At 43.9% G+C, this 23,191-nt stretch overlaps 1 protein-coding gene across 6 annotated transcripts in view; it reads left to right on the plus strand.

Moving 5' to 3' along the window:
* OSBPL3 (oxysterol binding protein like 3) overlaps positions 1–23,191 on the plus strand; it is a 174,646-nt gene that overhangs the window by 67,149 nt on the left and 84,306 nt on the right. For 5 of the 6 annotated variants that reach the window (XM_058724797.1, XM_058724796.1, XM_058724799.1 and 2 more), the window contains one exon: positions 20,370–20,608. In XM_058724797.1, the coding sequence (XP_058580780.1) occupies positions 20,516–20,608 (93 nt within the window). In that variant the 5' untranslated portion in view covers positions 20,370–20,515. Of the gene's footprint in view, positions 1–837; positions 1,013–20,369; positions 20,609–23,191 lie in introns of all 6 variants that reach the window. The other variant, XM_058724798.1, reaches the window with a different exon arrangement.

Here is a 23,191-nt window from a genome sequence, read left to right on the forward strand (position 1 = left end):
ATGGCAATATAATAAACAATCTGACACTTTTGCCTGGTGTCCCTCCCTGATTTCAGGTGTCTGTCACTTGTTTTATTTTTAATCTTGTTAGGATTTATACTTTTTAAAATATTTTCTTTAATGTTTATTTATTTTTGAGAGAGAGAGAGAGAGCGCGAGCATGAGTGGGGGGGGCGGGGGCAGAGAGAGAGGGAGACACAGAATCCGAAGCAGGCTCCAGGCTCTGAGCCATCAGCACAGAGCCCGATGTGGGACTCGAACTCACGAACCGTGAGATCATGACCTGAGCCGAAGTCGGACACTTAACTGCCTGAGCTACCCAGGTGCCCCAGGATTTATACTTTTAACACTCACTAGCTTTAATTCCCCTGGTTGTTCCCCTGCTTCTTTAATCCTAATCAGTGCACTGTTAACCATTGGTCTTTTCTCCGTGACTTTGTCGTTCTTGGTAATTTAACGTTTGGTGGGCTTCATTGTCGTTAAGGTTTTTCTTTTTGGGGGGCGGGGGAAGGGCCTGTGGATACCATATTTTCTGAGTTGTTTTTGGAAACTGTTGCCTATTGCCTTTATTTTTGAAGGACAACCTTGCTGTGGCCACATTGTCTTCTGAAGAGGTAGTGCTGATTTACAGTCTCCTTGCAGTTTGTGAGAATATGCCTGTCATGAATTGGGAACTTTTAGGAATGTCTGCTTGCCTGAAATGGTCGTGATTATTATACTGGGCAGTGGCTGAGAAGTTTAAGTTGATAAATTAGACATCAGATTATAAAAGCCCTTGACTGTTGGGAGACTGGCTGTTTTCTTGGTGAATTTCCTATTTGGTTGCCACATTTACAGCTTTCCTGCGGGCCAGATGGTAACTACTGGACAGCTTTGTGGAACTGTTTCTAGGACCTCGTCACTTGTGCAGGACCACTCTTAAAAGGCTTCTCACATTCACTCCCCACTCTGTGAAAAGGCACCTGGCTGGTGGAGAGTGGATTTTGATGCCTTCTGAAGATAGTAGCAAGTGGTAAATATTTTTATCTACCAAAAAAATTGGTGTCTGATAGTTGTGTGAACTAACTTTTTTGTTGTTGTTGTTCCGAAATATGATTTTTTCCTATCACCGACTATTGCCTTAAAACTAAGCAGCCGTTACAAGCCATTCCTTAAATGACATGTGAACTTTTTACAACTTTTTGTAACATTCCTAATGGTTTTCAACTGAAGCTTTATGAGTTGGAAGATCTGATGTTTTTAATGTTTGTTTATTTTTGAAAGAGAGAGAGAGAGAGAGAGACAGAGTATGAGTGGGTGAGGGGCAGAGAGATGTCCAGGCTCTGAGATGTCAGCACAGAGCCCGACGCGGGGCTCGAACTCATGAACCGCGAGATCATGACCTGAGCCAAAGTCAGATGCTTAACCCACTGAGCCACCCAGGCGCCCTGAGGATCTGATCTTTTTAAAGAAGCTCATCTCTGTACTGGCATAGTTTGAAGTACCTGTTGGGCTTCTTACTAAAATTCCCCTCTGATCTTATGTAGAAAACTAATAGCCCATCTCACCTTTTAATTCATTCTCTCCAAACGATGGAGAGGATGGGAAGGAAAATTTCCCAGATGAGTTACAACATTTAAATTTTGGCCATCATCCTTTATGGTGACTCAGCTGTATACCAGCCATTGACTTTTTCTAGTTGGTATGGGTGAGCACACATCTGGAGGATTTCAGGAGCCAGACGTCCCGAGGTGTTCTCTCGTCCTGTGCCAAAGGAAAGCGCAGAGAAAAATCAGCCGCTCAGAATGGTGTGGTAAAGCTGTGTTTCTGACATGGCAGCTACCAGCCACATGGGACTATGTGAGTTTAAATTATTTAAAGTTAAATAAAGTTTAAAACTCAGTGTCTTAGTTGCACTGGCCACATTTTAAGTGCTCAACCGCCACATGAGGGGAAGAGACTGTGGTATCAGGCAGCACCTAAAGTTCTATTGGATAGCTTCGGTTTATATGCTGATCATGATTTCATGATCATCCGGGGCTCATTATAGCCCTTATGAGTTGGTCTTCTGGTTTTTTTTCCTCCCTCCCTCTGCTTTCAGTCATTCATATGCTCCAGCTGAGATGGCGAGGCGGTGTTCTTACTGCCTCGCTGGTGCCCTCTGGGAACCCTGTGTGTGGCCCAGATTAGATCGTTGCTCTGAAGGGTCAGCTGGACAACTCTCTGGCCAAGGCCCAAGAGTTCTTAGTTGTAGTCAGTGTTCTTACCAAAGGATTCAATGGTTCTTGGGATTTTGACTCTCTAATTTAACAATAAAACCGCTCTTTAGAAATATTTAAACTTGGGCGCCTGGGTGGCGCAGTCGGTTAAGCGTCCGACTTCAGCCAGGTCACGATCTCGCGGTCCGTGAGTTCGAGCCCCGCGTCAGGCTCTGGGCTGATGGCTTGGAGCCTGGAGCCTGTTTCCAATTCTGTGTCTCCCTCTCTCTCTGCCCCTCCCCCGTTCATGCTCTGTCTCTCTCTGTCCCAAAAATAAAAAAAAAAAAAAAAAAAAAAAAACGTTGAAAAAAAAAAAAAAAGAAATATTTAAACGTATCTGCTTAGGACTTTTACTTCACTTTCCTCTTAGTCTCTGGATGTTTGCTCTTGATGGAGAGTACAGCCCTGGGTTCTGTCCTAATATGCCCATGCTGACCCTATGACCTCAGTAAGAATTTCTGTGTGGCTCATTTGCAAGCTGAGAGTTTACTCCCAGCCACTCACTGCTTAAGCAGTTGATAAATGCCCAATGTATGTGAGAAATTTTAAGATTTGTGCTAAAAGGTATATTTAGGGGGTTTTTAAGGGTTGGTTTGTCTTCTCATCTTTGCGCCTAGCTTTAGATCCCAGTGTCCCATTTATTGTCTCTCACTATCAGGCACATACCCACCTTGATCAGCTAATTGGCCCATACGCTATACTATGTACTTTGTATAAGTGACTTTCTAGGGGACGTCTGGGTTTGTTGACCAAGGAGCCCTCTTTTAAGTCTGACCTACACGACAGGAGCAGGATGCTCTGGTAGGAGGAGCCTGCTGGCCTGAGGGTCAGAAGAAGGAGACATAACCACTGAGTGAACTGTCTTTTGACCCCATGTTCTCATGCTTCCCACCTGGAGGGGAGTCTGCCAGGGGTTCCCACCTAGTGTTACAGTCATCTGATGCCATGTGACAAACGACCCCAAGACTTGGTGGGTTAAAACATTGACATTTAGCCCTCAAACCTGCAATATGAACAGGATTTGCGAGGGCGGGAGGAGGGGGAGGTTGGATCCCACTCCACTCATTGTCGATTGGGATGGTGAGAAGGCAGGGGGTAGGAACCTCTGAAGACTCACTCACATGCCTCAGAGTTAGTGGTGGCTGTTAGCTGCTGTGGGAGTGTGGCCTCACTTCTTTTCAAAATGGACCTCTCCAAGCGTTAGTCTGGGCTTCCTTATGTCATGATGGCTAAGTTGTAGAGTGAGCATCCCAAGAGAGACACAACATCAAATGGAAGCTGTGTTAACCTACTTTCTTTCTTTCTTTCTTTCTTTCTTTCTTTCTTTCTTTCTTTCTTTCTTTTATTTGAGAGAGAGCAAGCAAGTGAGCATGTGCGAGCAGGCAGAGAGGGGCACAGGGAGAGAGAGACAAAGAGAGAGGGAGAGAATCTTTTTTTTTTTTTTTTAACATTTATTCATTTTTGAGAGACAGAGACAGAGCATGAGTAGGGGAGGGGAAGAGAGAGAGGGAAGGCACAGAATCCGAAGTGAGTTCCAGGCTCTGAGCTGTCAACACAGAGCCCGATGAGGGGCTCAAACCCATGAACCGTGAAATCATGACCCGAGCTAAAGTTGGGCACTTAACTGACTGAGCCTTCCAGGCGCCCAAGAGGGAGAGAATCTTAAGCAGGCTCTATGTTCCTCACAGAGCCTGACATGGGGCTTGATCCCACAACCCTGGGATCATGACCTGGACTGAAATCAAGTGTCAGATGTTGAACCAACTGAGCCACCCAGGCACCCCATGTGTTACTATTTCTAAAGTAACCTTGGAAGTCACATAGTGTCACTTCAGCCATAATGACAAGCCCACTGAAGTTCAAGGGAAGGGAACATAGACCCCAGAAATCAATGGAGTGGTGTCAGTGTTACTTTGTAAGGAATCTTTGGAGATGAAATGTATGTTTGTGTTGTCATCTTTGAAAAATATGTCTTCCACACCCGGTAATGATGAATCAGAATTGGCATGAGCTCTCTCTAAGCCATAAATAAGGCTTGAGATCTGACCTGTGTCTAGAAACTGGGGCACTTCTCCTTTTCAGGAGATGATTGTCATTGCTGGGTGCTGGAGCTGCCCTGCCTTTGGTGGGGGATTGCTATTTGCATAGCAGTGGGACTTCTTTGATGAGAGATGCTATCCGAATACAAAGTAGGGTATTGAAATACCTTCAGTGTGCTAACCTCCCTGCACAACACAAGGGAATTCAGGATGAAGAGCGGGATCCTGGCTGCTGACAATCATTTCTAACATTAATTTAATGGAATCCAGCTAGAGTTTTGATACATTATTTACACCTCACATTCTGACTTAGGTTTTCTTGTAATTTCTATTACGTACTACTCTTTCATAGTGCCTTCATAAGATACAAGCTTCTAAACAGGATCCATTCAGCCTTACATGTGTACGTTATTTTTTTAATTTTTATTAAAAAAGGGTTTAAAAAAAATTTTTTTTAAATTTGTTTTTGAGAGAGAAAGAGAGAGACAGACAGAGAGGGAGACACAGAATCCAAAGCAGGCTGCAGACTCTCAGCTATCGGCACAGAGCCCAACACAGGGCTGAAACCCATGAACCGTGAGATCATGATCTGAACTGAAGTCAGACGCTTAACCGACTGAGCCACCCAGGCACCCCACATTCTTACATTTGATAAATGGGGATACTTGTATCTTTTTCCAGTATTGAGATTAAAATAAATTTCAGTAAAAACCTCCTAGTGGCTAATGTAATGGGGGAGAGGACACCCAGGCCATCAATTTGATAAATAACCTGCCACGTGCCAGGTTCTGTCCAGTTGTAGGCAATTTAGAAGATAAAACCAAAAAAGAATAAGACACTGCCTTCAAATAGCTTCTGGTCTGTGCACTACTGGAGAGAAAAAATAACCGCGGCCTTGTCAGCATTAGTTACAGAGGTGCTTTTACGTTTTTCTTCCCTTTTTAGCTCTAGTCTCCTGATATCCACCCCAGTTTTTAAAAATCTGTTCTCTCTGCCTTTCCCATCCAGTTCTCCTTGTAATTTTGTTCAGCTTGCACAATTTAAATGTGTTGCACATTCATTTTCTTGCAACAGTCCTTCCCCTAGGAGTGTGTAAAAATTTCCTATGTCCCTTTTTCTCCCTGCCTGCATTCACTAATTTAGTGATTTCTTGCTTTCTTTCGAGCCTCTTACAAGGCATTGTTTATTTTATTGCAGTTCTGGAAGGACACCCCCAAACTGTCTATCGAGAAATTCGTTTCATAGAATTTTTTTTAAAGCTTAGATTCTCCATCCTAGGGTTATTTTTAGTCGGGCCGACAAAGGGACATCAAATGTGCACATCTGATACACCAGCCACTAGGTATTTAGTTTCTTGTCATTTGAGTCGGTTCGGCTAGTGCTTCTGGAGCATTATTCGTGTTTACGTTTAGCTTCATGTTTACATTTCTGAAAAGACAATTAGTAGATTTTTAAAGGAGATAGAGAAGTTTTAAAAATGTGTATTCACATTTCACAGTGACTCAGTTGATCGTCTTTTTAGATAAATACTGAAACGCAGCCTGTGGTTGCCAATTGTTAAAACTCTACCCCGCTTCCCCCGGCAGTTGTCAGTTAAGGATGGATAACAACACCCACTGATAAAATTCAAACCACCAGATGTTATTTTAAGTTCTTGGGTGGCGCTCTCTCTTCTTACCCTTCAAACTGCTAAGTCACATCCTGTTTTGCATTTTAATTTGCTATAAATTAGATGCAGTAGACGTAGGTCTGGCGTTAGATACTAAAATGAAATTTAGTGCCAAAATAAAGGAAGGCAGTTCTGTGGAGTAAATCTTTCTATCATTTCTGGATGCAAGATTTAGGGCAGTGGTTCTCTACCCTCACTGTGCATCAGAATCACCTCGGGAGCTTTTCAGAAGCCTTTGCCTCGGCCGAGACCTCATCCCAGAGAGCCTGCACGAATTGGTTTGAGTGGGGTGACACTGGTATTTTGTAGAAAACTCCCTCAGGTGATTCTGTCATGCAGCCGGGCTTGAGCACTATTGCATGAGGTGTCCTCTCCGCCTCCACCTTCCCCTCTACCTGGTCGGGTCCTATTCCCATTTTGCTCCCTGCAGGCCATCTCTTTCAAGCTTTTGCTCACAACTCCAACCCCACTGAGCTGTTCACCAGTGACTGCCCACAACACCGACTTGATATCCCGCCCTGAACTGGGTTCTCATTTGTTTCATCTATGCACATCTTATCTCTTTGATCAGAGTGGTTTCCTCCTTGCATTCAGCTTCAGTCACTCAGTTTCCATCATTTCGGGGTTTAGCACAGCTGTGGATGTTCAGTATGTACTTTATAGACATGTACTGAGTTGGATTTTCATCAGTGGAGCCATTCTCCTTTGGCTTCTTGCATTTTCACTGTAACTTTATTATTTCACATGCATCCATAAGTGTTTCTTCTCTTTGAGATGTGGCATGCCAAGTAAGAGTGGCCACACTGTAGGAGGAGGAAGCACAGCCCATTTCTGATTGCGCCATTCAGGCATGGAGGGGTTGACCTGTGGACTCCACCTTCTCCACACAGAACATCTTGTTCTAGAGCGGCTCTCGGGACCTCGTGGGTGAGTGGCACATACAACGTGAAGCGGGGTGTCCGGCTGGAGAAAGAAAAAACGCTTGGGGGAGTGGATCTCTGCCCGAAAGCCCAAGAATATGGGGTTGTTCCAGGAGAAGATACCCCTAGAACTGGAAAACAGTAGCTTTCTTTACTTTGTCAAACTGTGAGGATTCTCACTGCCGGTGTTTCAGGGGCCCCTGTTTCTGGCCCAGGAAGCTGACCAGGGAATGGCTGGTTGGTACCTTTCTGTTGACGGGTACAGAGGTGACCAAGATTCCTAATTTTTAGGTATGCTACATCATTGACATAATGATGGCGTACGTTATTGGCACTAACCCACCGTAACCGAGAGATCCCCGAATTCAGTGGTTTTTGACAAGATGGAAGTTTATTTCTCTCATGTAACCGTCCAGATATGGTTATTCCTGAGCTGGCACAGTGACAATACCATCCTCCACCAATGACTTTCATTTTCTGGGTCTAGTTGTCACCGTGTCTCAGCCCTCAGAAATGGGGAAAGGGCAGAGAGTGTGTGCACATCTCTTGTTAGCACAGCTTCCACGGTACCTCATTGGAAGAACTTAGTCATAAGCCCTCACCAAGCTGCAAGGACGGCCGGAAGTGTAGCTTCTATTCAGATGACCTTGTGGCCAAGTACAGCTTGAGAGTTCTCTTAGTAAACAAAGAGAGAATGGATACCGGTGAGCAGTAACCCAAGTGATGCATAATAACCTGCCCAAATAGTAGATGTACCAACTATCACCCCTGTTCACTGGTTTGGTTAAAAATACACTAAACTGTCAAAAATTCAAATGAATGTCTAGTGCTGTAATGTCATGGTAGGAAACTGAAGGTCTCGAGGGGGCCATGTGGTGTTTCTACCTTTCAGAGGAAGGTAGCCCGTGAGTTGGAAGAGGATATAGAAAGTGGACAAATAACCATAGCACAGGTGGTGTTGACAGACAGATTTGGTTTATGGGGAAGCCTCACGGCATCTTTGAGAATGAGCGTGTTTGGCAAGAGATTTGCCATCCTGATCAATAGAGTTCAACTGAAATTTAATGTCATGGAAAAAACATTAAAACTTGATTGGATGGAGAACAATAGGCATAGCAAAGGGGGAGTGCGGTAACAGAGGAGAACTTTAGCAATTCATAAACACACCTGGGAAGCAGGGTGGTTGTGTATTATCGGCCTCTGTGCAGCCTATGAGGACTAAGCAAAATAAACGGGAAACATTAAAATATGGACATAGATAAGATGGTCTGATTCATCTCATCAAGAAGGTGAGGGTGGTTCTCGTGGCTAACCTATGATTCTAGAAGGGAATATTTTGCTTTAAAGAAGTAGACGAATGAAAATCCAGACCTTAAAGGTGAATTTCTGGGTTAGAGAGAAAAAAGCCACAGAAATGTTGTTGTAGTAGGACCGATATTATGGATTACTAGACCGATGATGCTTTCTCCCCAGAGACTGTGAGTCTAGAGGGGCTGCCACATGTGCTGATAAAAGCACTGGAAGTTTCATTCCGCTAATTTCTGATAAACTTTGGACTTGTTTTGATGATTGTTTAATTTTTAAGACTGAGAAAATAATGCAAGGGTTGAGGTATTTGGATTTCTGGGAACTCAGCCCAGGTATCAGCATGAAGGATGGATGAGTTTGCTCTCGAAGTAAGCAGTAGGCTTCGTGTTCCAGTGACAAATCCAGGGGCCATCCACCAGGCTGTGGTCTGGAGGAGGGTGAAGATAGCAGGGTGGGTAGACAGCTGCCTTGCTAAAGTCAGGGGCATGGGTGAGATGATTAAGAACTAAAGCTCACAGAAGGAAGTGGATGAAGGACCAAACTTGAGTCAATGCCTATGTGCCTGGAGAGAAAAACAGGAGCTAGGGAGCCACACTTGAAAGCTAAGAGGAACGAACTAAGAGTGTTACACGAGCATGCTAGAATAAGGTCTGCAGAACTAACGTCAGGAAATAGCTGAGGCTTTCAAAAAGTGGCTAAAAGCTACAAAACGTATATCCAGAGCCAGATGAACAAATAAAAGTGAGCTTCTGAGTGTGGAAACTCGCTCTTTGCAGAACATCATGAGTGAAAACAATTGTTCCAATTCTACTTTTTTCCCCCTACCTCTATTTTCAAAAGGAGAAGTACTATGAAAAGAACTGAATACACATAGAGAAGAGGAAATTGAAAACCAAGACAGGTGAAGGAATAGGAAATAGGTACCTAGCCCTGTGAAACAGGTTCTGGATGCCAGTTCAGACTAAAACCAAAACGGAATTACTTCGGTCTTCTCGAACCTCTGAGAGTAAGTAGTGTCGGATGAAAAGGATTGCGATAGGTATCAGAAGCCTAAAAATGGGTAGATGTTGTCAAGATCGTTAGAAAGAGAGGAAATTTCTGGAAACTCCAGAGCAGTGGTCCTCAATCCTGGCTGCACATTGGAATCTCCTGGGGAACTCTTACCAAACCACTGCTGCCCAGGTCCTACCCCTACATTTATGATTAAAGCATGCTAAGGACATGATACCACCCTGTAGGATCTTCCCACAAGCACCCAGGGGTCAGAATCCCAACTGCATACAGATGAGTTCTGTCCATCCACGGCAGAATTCTTTAATGTAGTATTCCTAATCAGGTGAACGTTTTACCTTTAGAAAAGGAGTCAGTGTGGGTTTACTTAAGACAAGTCATCCTGAATTATTCTAGTTTCCCCTTGTGGTTTGGTTACTGGATCATAAAAATGAATCAAAAATTAAAAACCTCACAGATATGATAGATCTTCTTTCTGCCAGTTGATATGTGAGGATTGGGGGAGGGTCATTCTGAGCTCAGGAACTTGTTCTGGGAGGGTTGGGACGGACTAATACATGTGATCCACCACCTCGGGACCACCTGGGAGGCAAAATAGTGAGAATGTGGTAGCTGGGGAGGAGGACACAGCCTCATGAAATCATGCCAGCAGTAAAAGCCACTATCCTGATCCCTGTGAATCAGGCAGAAAACTAAGGTCTGAGTCCAAAGCTCTCTTTTGGGAGGGGATTCAACTAGGTGTAGGGATGGGATTCATCTAGGTTGTAGGACATGGACTTTTCATAATAATCATTTGGCAGGTACCTTTACCTCCTTCCCCATATCTGTGTGCAGGTGCTCTGTCCTAGAAGCCCTGCCAGCTTTGAGTCGTCCATCTGTACACTTTGGAAAGGCTAGCGTGAGCAGCCGTGGCCACCAGGATCTCCCCCAATTGTCCTCTTCCCTTTCTTCACCAGCGGGTACCTTTGATATGCTCCTTTCCAATCCTGTGAGCTGGGGGTTATTGTGTGTCTTTCCCTCCCTCCCCACTCACTTGTTCCAAGCATCTCGAGGCAATTGGACTGTCAGGCTGAGGCCTGCAGCTCCCCCGAAAGACAACACGGAGGCATCCTAGAGAGCTGAGTAGAAAACTGCCCACTATCAGGACATCTTGCCAACAGCAGCTTGTGTAACTTTCTAGCTTAAAATAAAAATTAAATATAAATATTGTCTTATTTCATAAAGTACTTGAAGTGGTTCCCAAGAATACACACACTACCCAGGCAAATAGTGGGAGGTTGAGAGAATTAGAACACAGTGACAATAAGGTAAGCCAGGCACAGAAATGCCCTTCTTGGCCACCGTCGTTCAGCAGCAGCGTGCCATTAGCCTGACTCTGTCCGTCCTGCTACCCCAGAAAAAGAGGGGTATGTTCTCGTACATAAGTTCCCAGGGTCCAAAAGCGGAGAACATGCCTGTCATTTAGAAGTGGCACCAAGACCTGGAAATTTTCTTGTGAAGGTCCTCTCTCTTTTAGAAAATCACACCACGGCCTCACAAGGGGTGGACCCCGCAGCACTGTTTCTAAGAGCAAAGAGACAACCCGAAGGAAGAGTAAGTTCAACAAGGAGACTCATACCATGAAACCGTGTTACAGGAATGAACTAGAGTGTGTGCAGGTGTAATGACTGTAAGTGAAAATAAGCCAGCTGGAGAAAGAAATGTATGCTATGATATTATTAGATAAGTTTTTTAAAAGCCAGGAAAATGGTAGATATAAAAATAAAATACTGTATAAATAAGGATGGAGACCTATTAACGTTGGGGGGATAGGAATGTGGATATTTATAAATTTTTAAAAAATGCTTTATTTTTTGAGAGACAGAGACAGAATGTGAGTGGGGGAGGGGCAGAGAGAGAGGGAGACACAGAATCCGAAGCAGGCTCCAGGCTCTGAGCTGTCAGCACGGAGCCGGACGCGGGGCTAGAACCCACGAACTGTGAGATCATGACCTGAACTGATGTTGAATGTTCAACCGACTGAGCCACCCAGGTGCCCCACAGAATATGGATATTTATAAATATCCTTTTTATTTTTCTGATGCTAAGAGAAAAGCAGCCGCTGTGATGTTGTGCACAAGAGTAACAACAACATCGTTCATACACTGGCCGTCACCTTTCATGTGTTTCTGTGCACTTAGCTCCTCTAATCACCTCAACAGCCCCTTTGGGGCGACCCTTTCATTATTTCCATTTGTCACATGGAACACTGATGACACAGAGAGGCTCAAAATTTGCTGAAAGCCACTTAATACGGATGGTTGGGGACCCAGGCAGTTTGAATCCAGAGCTTGTGGCTTTAATTATCACACTATTCCATAAAGCTTCCCAAGATCAGAGGGTGGGTTGTTCGTTTTTGTATATTTGACCTCTCTCATTGTAGGCCAAGGGCATAGCCCAGAGGGCACTGCTGGCAAAGAAGTTCTTCCGAGATGAGGCAGTGCCGTTTGACCAACTCCTCTATGTGATGATCTGGCATGAGCTATGTGCACACACTGTGTTAGCTTTTTGGATCAGAACTCATGCCTCTCAACTCTGGATCTGCATCAGAGACACCTGTGGAGGTTTTAGGACTTTTAAAGTCTAGCCCCACCATACTAGATCATGGATAGGGCCTGGTCATTAGCATTTTTAAAAGCTCCCCGTATAATTCTAATGTGTAGTCAGAGTTGAGATCCACGGCTCTATAGAGTCTGGACAATACAGCATTCGAGGTTATGATATCTGGCAAGAGCCTCGAGCGTAGATATTTTGTGTTGAGGATCAAGGACAGATGAGTATATGGTGACTTTTGTGATCAGACGGCAGTTAGTGTCTCATGAAATGAAGGCTCCTAATCGGGAGAAAAGAATGCAGGGACCTCCACGTACCCCATCATGCCCATGTGGGCCTCAGCAGGATAGGATCTATCTGGCCTATTCTCTCCTTTAAGTTTTTTGAAGGGTTGTTTAAGAAAATTTGCCATGGTGAGTAAGCATGGGAATGGGGACTGGAAGCACATGTATCTGGCATTTGCCATCTCTGGTTTAAAGGAATAGTTAAGCAACAGGACAGAATCTTCCTCAGAGGAGAGCTCAGGGTCCATTCCAGTCTCCTGACAAATAGATACCAGAGGCCTCAAGGATCTATGCCATGGGTAGCATATTAACCTAGGGCAGTGGTTCTTAAACTTGTGTATCAAAATCACATAGAAAACTTAGTACGAATGGGTTACTTGGTCCCACCCTTAGCTCCTGACCCTGCAGGTCTTTGATAGGGTGTGAGAATTTGCATTTCTGAGAAGCCCATGTGATGGTGCTGATCTGAGGACCACTTTTTGAAAACCACAGGTCTAAAATAATAAAAGGGATTTTGGGCTTCCTATCCACTCTGCTTATCACAGACACATAAATAGAAAGATTGGCTCAGTAAAATAAGAAGGGTTAAAGACTACTGGCTGTGTCATGCACAGAATCCCACGAGGAATGTGTTACTTGTATAGGTTAGCAGGCCCATCCCCAGGTATTCTGATTTGATCCATCCAAAGTAGAGCTTCCAAAGTCTGCATTTTAAACGAAAATCCAGGAGACTTAGAAGAAGATGGATCTGGACACTTTGAGAAATTGGATGTGACCATACCATTAGAGGGTTAGAGTGGGTTGACACATTTGAACCCAGAAGTGTGAATTAAGGGATAAATTAACATCAAGCTATGGAGAGGATTTCAATGCCCTTCATGCTCTTCTTAGTAAGTCTTCCGGTATAATTTATTAGATGGAAGACAGAATTCACATGCCTACGCAGTCTGTGAATGCTTCCACAGAGGAAAAGCCGGCCAAATACACTGAATGGTGACTGGTCCCAGAAATGTCTTGACAGACTGGAATCATGGGTCAAAACTAATATAAGGATAGACGATAATAAAAAAGAATAGTCAAGTCCTGAATTTCAGCTAAAGGAAGGAGTCTTGTTCAGAAAGAAAAGCCCAGCTTCTCCACAGTCCCTATCACTTCAGAGTCCTGGAGAGCACTGTCCAGACAGCAAGTGCCAGGAAGAGGTATAGGTATCCCCAAAGCTAAGACAAACTTAGGCATTGGTTCACAGTTGCTGTGTGCACATGGCAAGGGAGGCGAGTGTTCCCCTCTCTCCTACTCTGAGCCAGACCACACCTGGAGCTTGTTGTGAGATCTGAGCACCATTTTTGGGGAAGCACAGACAAACTGAAGTCTAATCAGAATTGGGTGTCTGATCATAATGATCTGACATACAAAATGGCGGATGAAAATGTGACTGTGTGCTCTGGAGAGGAAAAGGTTTGCTGGATAGGATAGGGATGGTGCTGGTTCCAATGCAGGTGTTGATGAAAAAGAAATTATTCATCTCGTCCTCTGTCATGGCAGAGGGCAGGTCTAGGAACAATGTGTCCTACTGAGACAGATTTCAACTCTACATGAAAAACCCTCTAGGACAGACTTCTTTGGAGATGAGGTTGTCTCGTGAGCCTCAGTACTCATCCCTCCCCCAGGGATAGTCAGCAGCATCCCAGCATCAGGCCAGCCGTCCAGGTAGTCAGATTGGCAGGCATTAAACACAGAGGTCCGGGATCAGCTATTTGAGGGCATTGTGGTTAGAACCCACTTCCAGAAACCTCTGATCAATTTTTGGATTTTAGAGCCAAATAACCAAAGCCCTACTGTTGATCATGTAACGTCTTGAAAATCAAGGTGTTTCAGTGGGCATCATTTCTAAGGATTTGAATAATTTGGATTTGAACACCTAGGATTTGAATAATTTTCTTTTACCAAAGAAGACCAGAAAGAAGATCAGAAATGGATATTCCAGTATGTATTTTTCTGGTGTTAATTCCGGAGATAATTTTTCGATATATTTTACCGGGAAATTTTAAGTTAACTAGAACTATATGCCCTCTGGTCTTCATGCGAGTTGTTTTCAAGGATGGAAGCAAAACCTGGTTCTCAGCCAAACATGACCAAGTGTGTGAGTGCAGACCCCAGGCCTAATAGCATAAAAAATAGCTGTGTTATACGCCACTGTTTCAAACCCACTAGTTAATATTAAGTTGGTTTCTTGGAAAGCCAATGATGAATAATGTGGCTTGCTTGCTTGCTTGCTTTCTTTCTTTCTTCCTTCCTTCCTTCCTTCCTTCCTTTCTTTCTTTCTTTCTTTCTTTCTTTCTTTCTTTCTTTCTTTCTTTCTTTTAATAATGTGGCTTTTATCTTTTTGCATTTATGTCTTGTTCAAAGTAAGCATGCTGCTTTGTTGATTGCAAAATCTGTTCACACTTGTGTTACTGATTTGGGGAAATGTTAATATGTTTTAAAATTTCATAGAGTCCTTATTTGTTTGTACTTATTTATTTGGTTGCAAGAAAAGTATAGGATCTAATTTGGTATTGTATATGCCACTTTCAGGGAGCCAGGAGAGGAGGAAACGGAGCTAAAATCGGTGGAGTATCTAGTCTGTCCACACCAGACACCTCGTCCTCATTTTTCATTTAATCCTCACGATGCCCCATTTCCTCCATAAAAACCCTAAAGATCAGAGAGGTTACTACATCTGTCAGGGTACACAGTTTATAATAAGGGAGCACCGATTCAAACCTAGGTCTGGCTGCTTCCAAGGCACCTACATCTTGCTGTGTACGTCTCCTTTGCATTTTTTCCTAAACCATGTATTCTTTTTTACGGGAAAATGGCCAAAATAAATCTTAAAATCAGCCTTGTTTCCAAAAGGAATGGCAGTGCCATGATCATTTATTCTTCCCCATTCTTGGTGGAAATCAGAATTCTGTTTTCCCTAATAGAAGCCCCATGCTTGTGTGTCTCATGCCCATTGGACTTTTAGTTGGAACCCATTTTCACCTGGGCCTGACCCCTCTGCTCCTAAGGTGAGGAGCAATGGTGAGAGAGGACCTAGCTCATCTCAGAAGCACACGAAGGACATTTTAATTTAAAAAAAAATTTTTTTTTTAACGTTTATTTATTTTTGAGACAGAGAGAGACACAGCATGAACGGGGGAGAGGCAGAGAGAGAGGGAGACACAGAATCAGAAGCAGGCTCCAGGCTCTGAGCCATCAGCCCAGAGCCCGACGTGGGGCTCGAACTTGCGGACCGCGAGATCGTGACCTGAGCTGAAGTCGGATGGAAGGACATTTTTAAAATTGACCTAAGCACATTGAGCTTTTCACACCTGTTGGATTTGGCAACAGGTGGTTTGTTGAAATGAAAGCAGGTCCCAAACTAAAATCTGTAATGCATCACAGTTGTATGAGCAGTCATACAAGCTGTTACTATAAGTTCAGGAAGTCCCAGCAGTCTCTCCCTGGGGATTAGATAGAAGCCCCAGCTGCCCATCCCTGGGGCACAGACAGGTACTTGCCAGAGAGGGCAGGTACAAAGCATTTAGCAGGAGGATAGCCCCCCCTCCCCCAACTTGTCAGATCAATGCCCAAGCGATGGAGGAAACTTCTGAGGAGGCTGCAGACATTCTTTTTTTTTTTAAGTTTATTTATTTTGAAAGAGAATGAGTGCAAGTGGGAGAGAGAGAGCGAGAGAGAGAGAGAGAGAGAGAGAGAGAGAGAGAGAGAGAATCCCAAGCGGGCTCTGCACTGTCAGTATGGAACCCGATGCGGGGACTGGAACTCATGAACCTGGAGATCGTGACCTGAGCTGAAGTTGGACTGAGCCACCCAGGTGCCCCTGCACAAGTCCTATTTCTTGATCTGGGTGGTGATTATTTCAGTATTTGCAAATGTAAAATTTCATAGAGCTGTCTGCGTGGTTAAGATTTGTTCACTTTCCTATGTGTAAGTTATGCCTCAGTAAAAAAAAATAAAGGAGGAAATAAATTATTATCCTTCACAGCATGTTCACAGCGTGTGAGCAGGGAAACTATTATATTTTATACAGACCCCTTCAGGTAGAGGTTTTCCACAGAAGGGTCATGGAGAGATGGAAGCACCAAAGTTCTTATGTACCCGCCTCATCATCCATACACCCCTGAATCAGCAGCCCCTGGCCTATATCTGTCGCCCCTAAAGGCTTTGTCTTCCCCATTTTACTAGGTCAGCAGCGTGAAGGCAGCTAGTTGGAGTAGAAGACACCAACCTTCAGTGTGACCCCTCTTTGTTAAGGTCCTCTGTATTGGGACTCCCATCAAGGTTTTCCCTCCGATGACCCGGGCCAGCCTTTGGGGTCCCCTAGGGGGACACAATAACGACCTCATCCCCCATGACCACTTTGCTCCTAGGGCACCTTAGTCTCAGGCCTCTGTTGCCCTCACACTTTGACCTACCTACCGTGTTTTAAGTATGTCCTTTCCCCAGAATTTGACCTCTTTTTCCTTTGAGCCCATAAGTGAACTGAATTTTAACTAGTGATTTTAACTGAATTTCTGATGACTCGAGGCAGGAAGGTTCTGGCTGATGAAACAAGACATATTTCCCCAGGTGATAATCCCAGGCTTACTCCGGATGGATGTGGGAGGGGCTGGAGTCCCACCCTCTTATTTCTCTGGAGGAGAAAAGGAGGCACCACGAAGGGTTTCTGTACTTGAGGAGAAGCCTTACTTGTAAGTACCGACTTAAATGAGTATGGTGGTTGGCCTGCTCACAGCCCTGGCCTTGGTAGCTCTCTCCTCCAAGGGGAAATGCAGCAGAGCTGAGAGACAAAGATGACCCTATATATCAGTTGACTCTGGGACAGGGTTACTGTGTTTCTAATTTGGCAGTTTCAGGATTCCTGTGACTCTTTTTTCCCTGAGGATTCCTTTCTGTTCTTGCTGCACCTGTTATACAAGAACCCTCATCCTGCACTCTCCCTGTCATAACCTCATCGTTTTAAAACACAAAAAGAATACTGTCACACACAAACAGAAACCCTTGGTTGGTATTCCCAATCCACTGTGGAATCAGTTGTCATGGCAATGGCTGCACCCCCACCCCCTACCCCCAACACGCAGAGTTCATCGTTTGGGGTTCCCGTCATGGTTCTTTTCCTCTTCTCTTTCTTAAACAGCAACAGCCAACATGCTATTAAACAAACTATTAATATATCTGTACAGCCTTTCTTGGCAGTTTTGAACTCGACTGCACTGGCTTCTGACTTCAATTAGTCGTGCCCCACAAGTAAAGCTAACTTTATGAAGAAGCTGGGGTTGGTTTGGTTTTAGTTTTAGTTACTGTTGGATCTAACAAATAATGAATACAGAGATTTGGGGGGGTTTCTATGAAAGCAACATGGGAATTGAGTTCTACAGCTACAAGTACCTTTATTTTCTGAGATGTTGATATTTCTCATTGTGTTGGTTGTAGTTGATGGCTTTAGCATAGTCCTTTAAAAAATTTTTTTTAATGTTTATTTATTTTTGAGAGAGCGACAGAGTGTGAGCCGGGGAGGGGCAGAGAGAGAGGGAGACACAGAATCCGAAGCAGGCTCCAGGCTCTGGGCTGTTAGCCCAGAGCCCGATGATGTGGGGCTCAGACCCGCGAACTGTGAGATCACGACCTGAGCCGAATTCAGATGCTTAACCGACTGAGCCACCCAGGCACCTGAACATATTCACTTTTTTAAGCTTTTATTTAAATTCCAGTTAGTTAACAGACAGTGTAATATTGGTTTCAGGTATAGAATTTAGTGATTCATCACTTCCGTACAACACCAGGTGCTTATTAGTATACTCAGTTTTAAAGAACTTGGTGTTAATGAAAGGCACAGGAGATTATGCACTTAATAATTAACCAAAGGTTTGATATAATATCTAGCTGATAGACAATTATGTAACATCCTTCTTCTAAAATTAGACTACGTGGGGGTGCCTGGGTGGCTCAGTCGGTTGAGCGTCCGACTTCAGCTCAGGTCATAGTCTCGCAGTTCATAAATTAGAGCCCCGCGTCGGGCTCTGTGCGAACAAACAGCTCAGAGCCTGGAGCCTGCTTCGGATTCTGTCTCTCCCCGTCCCCTGCTCATGCTCTGCCCTCTGTCTCTCAAAAATAAATAAATGTTAAAAAATTTGTTTTTGGATTGGATGTAATTTTTTTTTTTTATTGTTGTTAACATGCCTGGGAAAATTGTACAGTTTATTTGAACTTAGTGCGTCACATAAAAGGCTGGCCTGCTGAAGGCAAAACCAAACATGTCCGTCACGCTTAACTCAGGGCTGTGGATGAAGGTTCACCCCTGAAGAGCGGCAGGTGGCAGGTGGCAACCCAGCTAGCTACTTGTAAGGGTGTCCCTGTGTCTGCCCTGGTCTGTCCCCTTCTCCACCGAAGACACGCTGCCATCTTAGAGATTGGTACAGTGCTGGGGAAAGGAATGGGGCAGTACCTCTGCAAAGCTGGCTTATGACATGCTTCCTCCAGAGTCTTTCCGGTCAGCTCCTCAGTTCTGTAGGCCGCAGAGTTGGGCAGTAGCGCGTATCGCCAGACCTGACTATTAAAGCACGCTCACTTCTGACAGCAAGGTTAAAGCCCTGGGGTCTAGCCTGAATTCAGTCTCTTCGCAGCTGCATGACTGCGCAAGTTATGTAACTTCTCAGAGACTCAGTTTCTTTTCTGATAGATGTCTGTGTGCTTAAGATTTGTTCACTTTACTGTGAAAAGTGAGATAATCCCCTCCCATCAAACGGTTGATTAAATAAGATCATGTTTATGAGAAACTCTTACTCTAGGATGTGGCCGTTAAGTAGTGTGGACACCACAGATGATTATCGTTTCAATTACTAGTATACTAATAGATGATACGGGAAATTCTGTTTGCCATTACAGTTGTGTCACACCACGAAATAGTGTTTTGAGAAGATGTCTCCGAAACCTTTGGCAGAACAAATCCTCCACCCCATCCCCTCAAAAAACAAGAGATTTTTTTTTAAATTGTAGTAAAATGCACATAAAATCAATTTTAATCATTTTTAAGTGTACAATTTAGTGACATTTAGTAATTCGCAGTGTTGTGCAACTATCACCATTATCTAGTTCTAGTTAATCACCCTTAAAGGAAACCCCATAGTCATACGCTCTTTCCCGATTCCCCCAGCCCTTGGCAACCACTACTTGGCCTTCTGCCTCTAAGGATTTGCCCACGGTGGGTATTTCGTATAAGCAGAAACATATGTATATGGCCTTTTGTGTCTGGCTTCTTTCACTTAGCATAATGTTTTCAAGGTTCATCCATGTTATATCACGTATCACTACCTCATTCCTTTTAATTCCTGAGTAATATTCTGTTGTATGGATATATAGCCTTAGTCCATTCGGGCTGTTATAACAAAATACTACAGACAGCAACAGAAACTTATTCCCCACAGTTCTGGAAGCTGGGAGCCCAAAACCTCTTCAGGTTGCAGACTTATTGTATCTGCTCGGGAGCTCTGTGTGGTCTCTTTGATAAGGGCATTGATTCCACCCATAAGAGCGGTGTCCTCAGGCCCTAGCTGCCCACCAACCACCTCCTAATGGCATCACATTGGGCTTAGGATTTTTAACATAGGAATTTGGTGGTGGGCAGGGGTGGGGGTGGTGGGACACAAAATTCAGACCATAGTGTATACCATAGGTAGTTTATCCATTCGTCACTTGATGGACGTTGTGTTGTTTCTGCCTTTGGCTATTGCCAATAGCATTGCTATGGACATTTTTGTACAAGTTTTTGTTTGAATATTTGTTTTCAGTTTTTTGGGGTATGTGCCTAGGAATAGAATTGATGGATCAGATGATTGTGTTTAACTTAAAAAAAAAACCGCCAAACTGCTTCCAGCCGTGCTGTTGTACCTCTTTATATTCCTACCAACAATGCTGAGGGTTCCAGTTTCCTCCAGCACTTGTTATTTTCCAGTTAAAAAATGATGCTTAGGTATCTCACAGTGGTTTGGGATGGTTTGTATATACTGATTTTGTGTGGGTCTGGACCCATGTTTTTCTTACTAGTGTTCGTAATTCTGTCATACCGCAAAGCTACATGATGAACCACCTATACATAATTTCCAATAAAAGATGGGTGTAAAACATCTTTTCCTTCACAGCTCCTGACATGGCTAAGCATGGCTCTGTAATGTGTAGTGTAGACAAACCACTTGTAGAGAATCAGTGGCTAATCATAGATGGTGTCTGATTCCTCTGACCCTTCTGTAATCCTTTTCTTTTGCTTTTAGAGATTTCCTCCGGGTCATCCAAAATGCTGTTAAAACATATTGGATAAGAACTGAGCCACCTGCCTGTGTGGGACTTCCATACTCTCCTGTATTGTCTTCGGATGGCATTTTGATTTTCATCGAGGCCAAGTGACCTGCTGTTCAGGATGAGTGATGAGAAGAACCTTGGGGTGTCTCAAAAACTGGTCTCACCTTCAAGGAGCACCAGTAGCTGCTCCTCCAAGCAGGGAAGTCGACAGGTAAAGTTTAACCAATGCAAATTTTAAGATGCAAATATATACCAAGAAATTTGCAGATTAAGATGTGTACATTTACTTGGGAACCTCTACTATTCAGTGTAATAGCATTTGCTTTCAGTCATACCTTAATTATATGAGAAGAGTAAATTTTAGGTAATTTTTAAAAATATTTGAGAGAGAGAGAGCGCTTGCATGCATAAGCAGGGGAGGAACTGAGGGGGGGTGGTGGGAGAGAGATAATCCCAAGCAGGTTCCATACTGTAGGCTCAGAGCCTGATGCAGGGCTCAGTCTCATGAACCATGGAATCATGACCTGAGCCGAAATCAAGAGTCAGATGCTTAATCGACTGAGCCACCCAGGCGCCCCAAACTTCAGGTAATTTTAATAATGCAGCTCGAGTGCTTACCACATGGGAAGGAACTGTATTTGGCTTTTTGCATTATTTCATCCAATCCTTGGAACTGCCCTCTGACACAGATATTAATATCTCTTTTTTTTCCATGAGGAAGCTGAGTCAGACCAACTGAGTTATTTGCCCAAGGATACACAGCTAGTAAGTAGCAGAATAAGAAACCACAGCTCAGTCTGACTCCAGAGTCCACACTTTCCTTTGTACCCTACTAACCCAAACAAAAAAACCCCACAATCACTTTTCCAGTAAGTTTAATATCCTCTTGCCCTCTTCTTCCTTCCCTTTATAAGTCATTTACGACCGCTTCCAAGCGCAGATTGCCCTGCTGGTGACTTTGAGTCTCACCTGCTTTATTTCTCCATGGATGAGGGAATCAAATCCACAGAGCAGTGGTCAAAAGGTATTAAGTAGGAAGAAGCAAGAAGTGAAGCAAAGAACTGAATCATTAACTCCTAAATAACTGTCAGCTGTAATTCTATGTCGTTTCTTGGTTTTCTTTCTAATAAATCTGTTGGCAGAACTCGCGGGTTTTAGGTCAGTGGCGGTAAATGCAGATGAATCATTATAATTCTACCACCATAAGTTCAGTAGAGAGAGAAGTTGTGTCAAGATTGTGGCTTCACAATCAAAATGGTCTCTGAGCCTTTTCAGCATCTGCTGGCTGTGTTGGCATTATCTTTCCCTCATGGGAAGTGCTGGCCTAGGAATTGTCCCAGAGAGTTCTTGGTTCCAGATTTGGAAGCACCGATCAGGCGACCTCCCACGGCAGGCACGTCCGCACATTTATGACACATCATCACGGGTCTCTCCGTCGAAACACTGCCTGGGCCATGGAGCTTGCCACCTCATGGTGCTGCTTCATGTCATCAGAATCTGTGATTGTAGACACATTAGATTTTGCCTGAGGCTGGACATTCACGGAGCCCTCCAAGATCTCCTGTGAGGGGTTTAGGAAGAAAAATTTTTTCAGCACAGTAATCACTTCTGTCTCTGATTAAAAAAAAAAAAAAAAGACTAAAATTAGTCCTTGGCTAATGCATCATGACTCCTTTTGGAGTTCTAGTTTCGTAAGGGTGGCTGTATGCTCACCCTCCTTGCCAGCTTTCCATGGGGGTGGAGGGGTAGGGGGGTGGTTCTCTCCCTGGCCAAAATTCTGATTGGGATTAGAGGTTGAATATGTGATCTTTCCCTCACCCTTTGCACCTAGTAGCATCCGCTGATATCTCCCTCTTGGATAAAAGGAGAAAGAACATGATTTATTTGTTTATTTATTTATTGAGAGAGAGAGAGAGAGAGAGAGAGAGAGAGAGAGAAGGAGCAGGGAGGGGCAGAGAGAGAGAGAGGAGAGAGAGAATCCCAAGCAGGCTCCATGCTGTCAGTGCAGAGCCCGATGCAGGGCTCAATCCCATGAATGTGAGATCATGACCTGAGCCAAAATCAAGAGTCTGATGCTTAACCGACTGAGCCACCGAGGTGCTCCAAGAACATGATTCATTTCAATGGCCAGTGCTTATAACACCAGAGGAATTGGAACAGTGCAGTGACATCCTACGATTGAATACCACAGAAACTTCTTTTACTGTGTTATTTGAATTGATTAGTTTCGGTTTTCAAAGGACTCTTTTGAGCTTATGCCATAAAGACTAAGAGGAGGGGCTCTCTCTCTCTCTCTCTCACAAAATAAACAACAAAAAAGAAATTTAATGTGAGCAATGTTGAAATCTGATAATCTGTGCAACAACCTACTTGTTTTTATTTTTTTTATTTTTCCATTTTTTAATTTTTTAAATGTTTATTTATTTTTGAGAGAGAGAAACAGAGACACAGAGCATTAGCGGAGAAGGGGCAGAGAGAGAGGGAGACACAGAATCTGAAGCAGGCTCCAGGATCTGAAGCTGTCAGCACAGAGCTCAACATGGGGCTTGAACTCATGAACCATGAGATCATGACCTGAGCAGAGATCACATGCTTAACTGACTGAGCCATCTAGGTGCCCCCAACCTACTTGTTTTTAAAGCCCCAGTTTAAAGTCAATATTAGCTAGTTCTGTTCTTTTCACTTCATGGGGGAGTGGTGCAGAAGTCTGATGTTGACTGTACTTGACCCTCTAAAAGGCTGGTTTTTGTCATGTGCTTTGGAATTATGGTTTAGAGTGTCATCTTGAGTTTGT

The sequence above is a fragment of the Neofelis nebulosa genome, chromosome 4 (genome assembly GCF_028018385.1).
Source record: "Neofelis nebulosa isolate mNeoNeb1 chromosome 4, mNeoNeb1.pri, whole genome shotgun sequence".
In the NCBI taxonomy this organism is placed as follows: domain Eukaryota; kingdom Metazoa; phylum Chordata; class Mammalia; order Carnivora; family Felidae; genus Neofelis; species Neofelis nebulosa.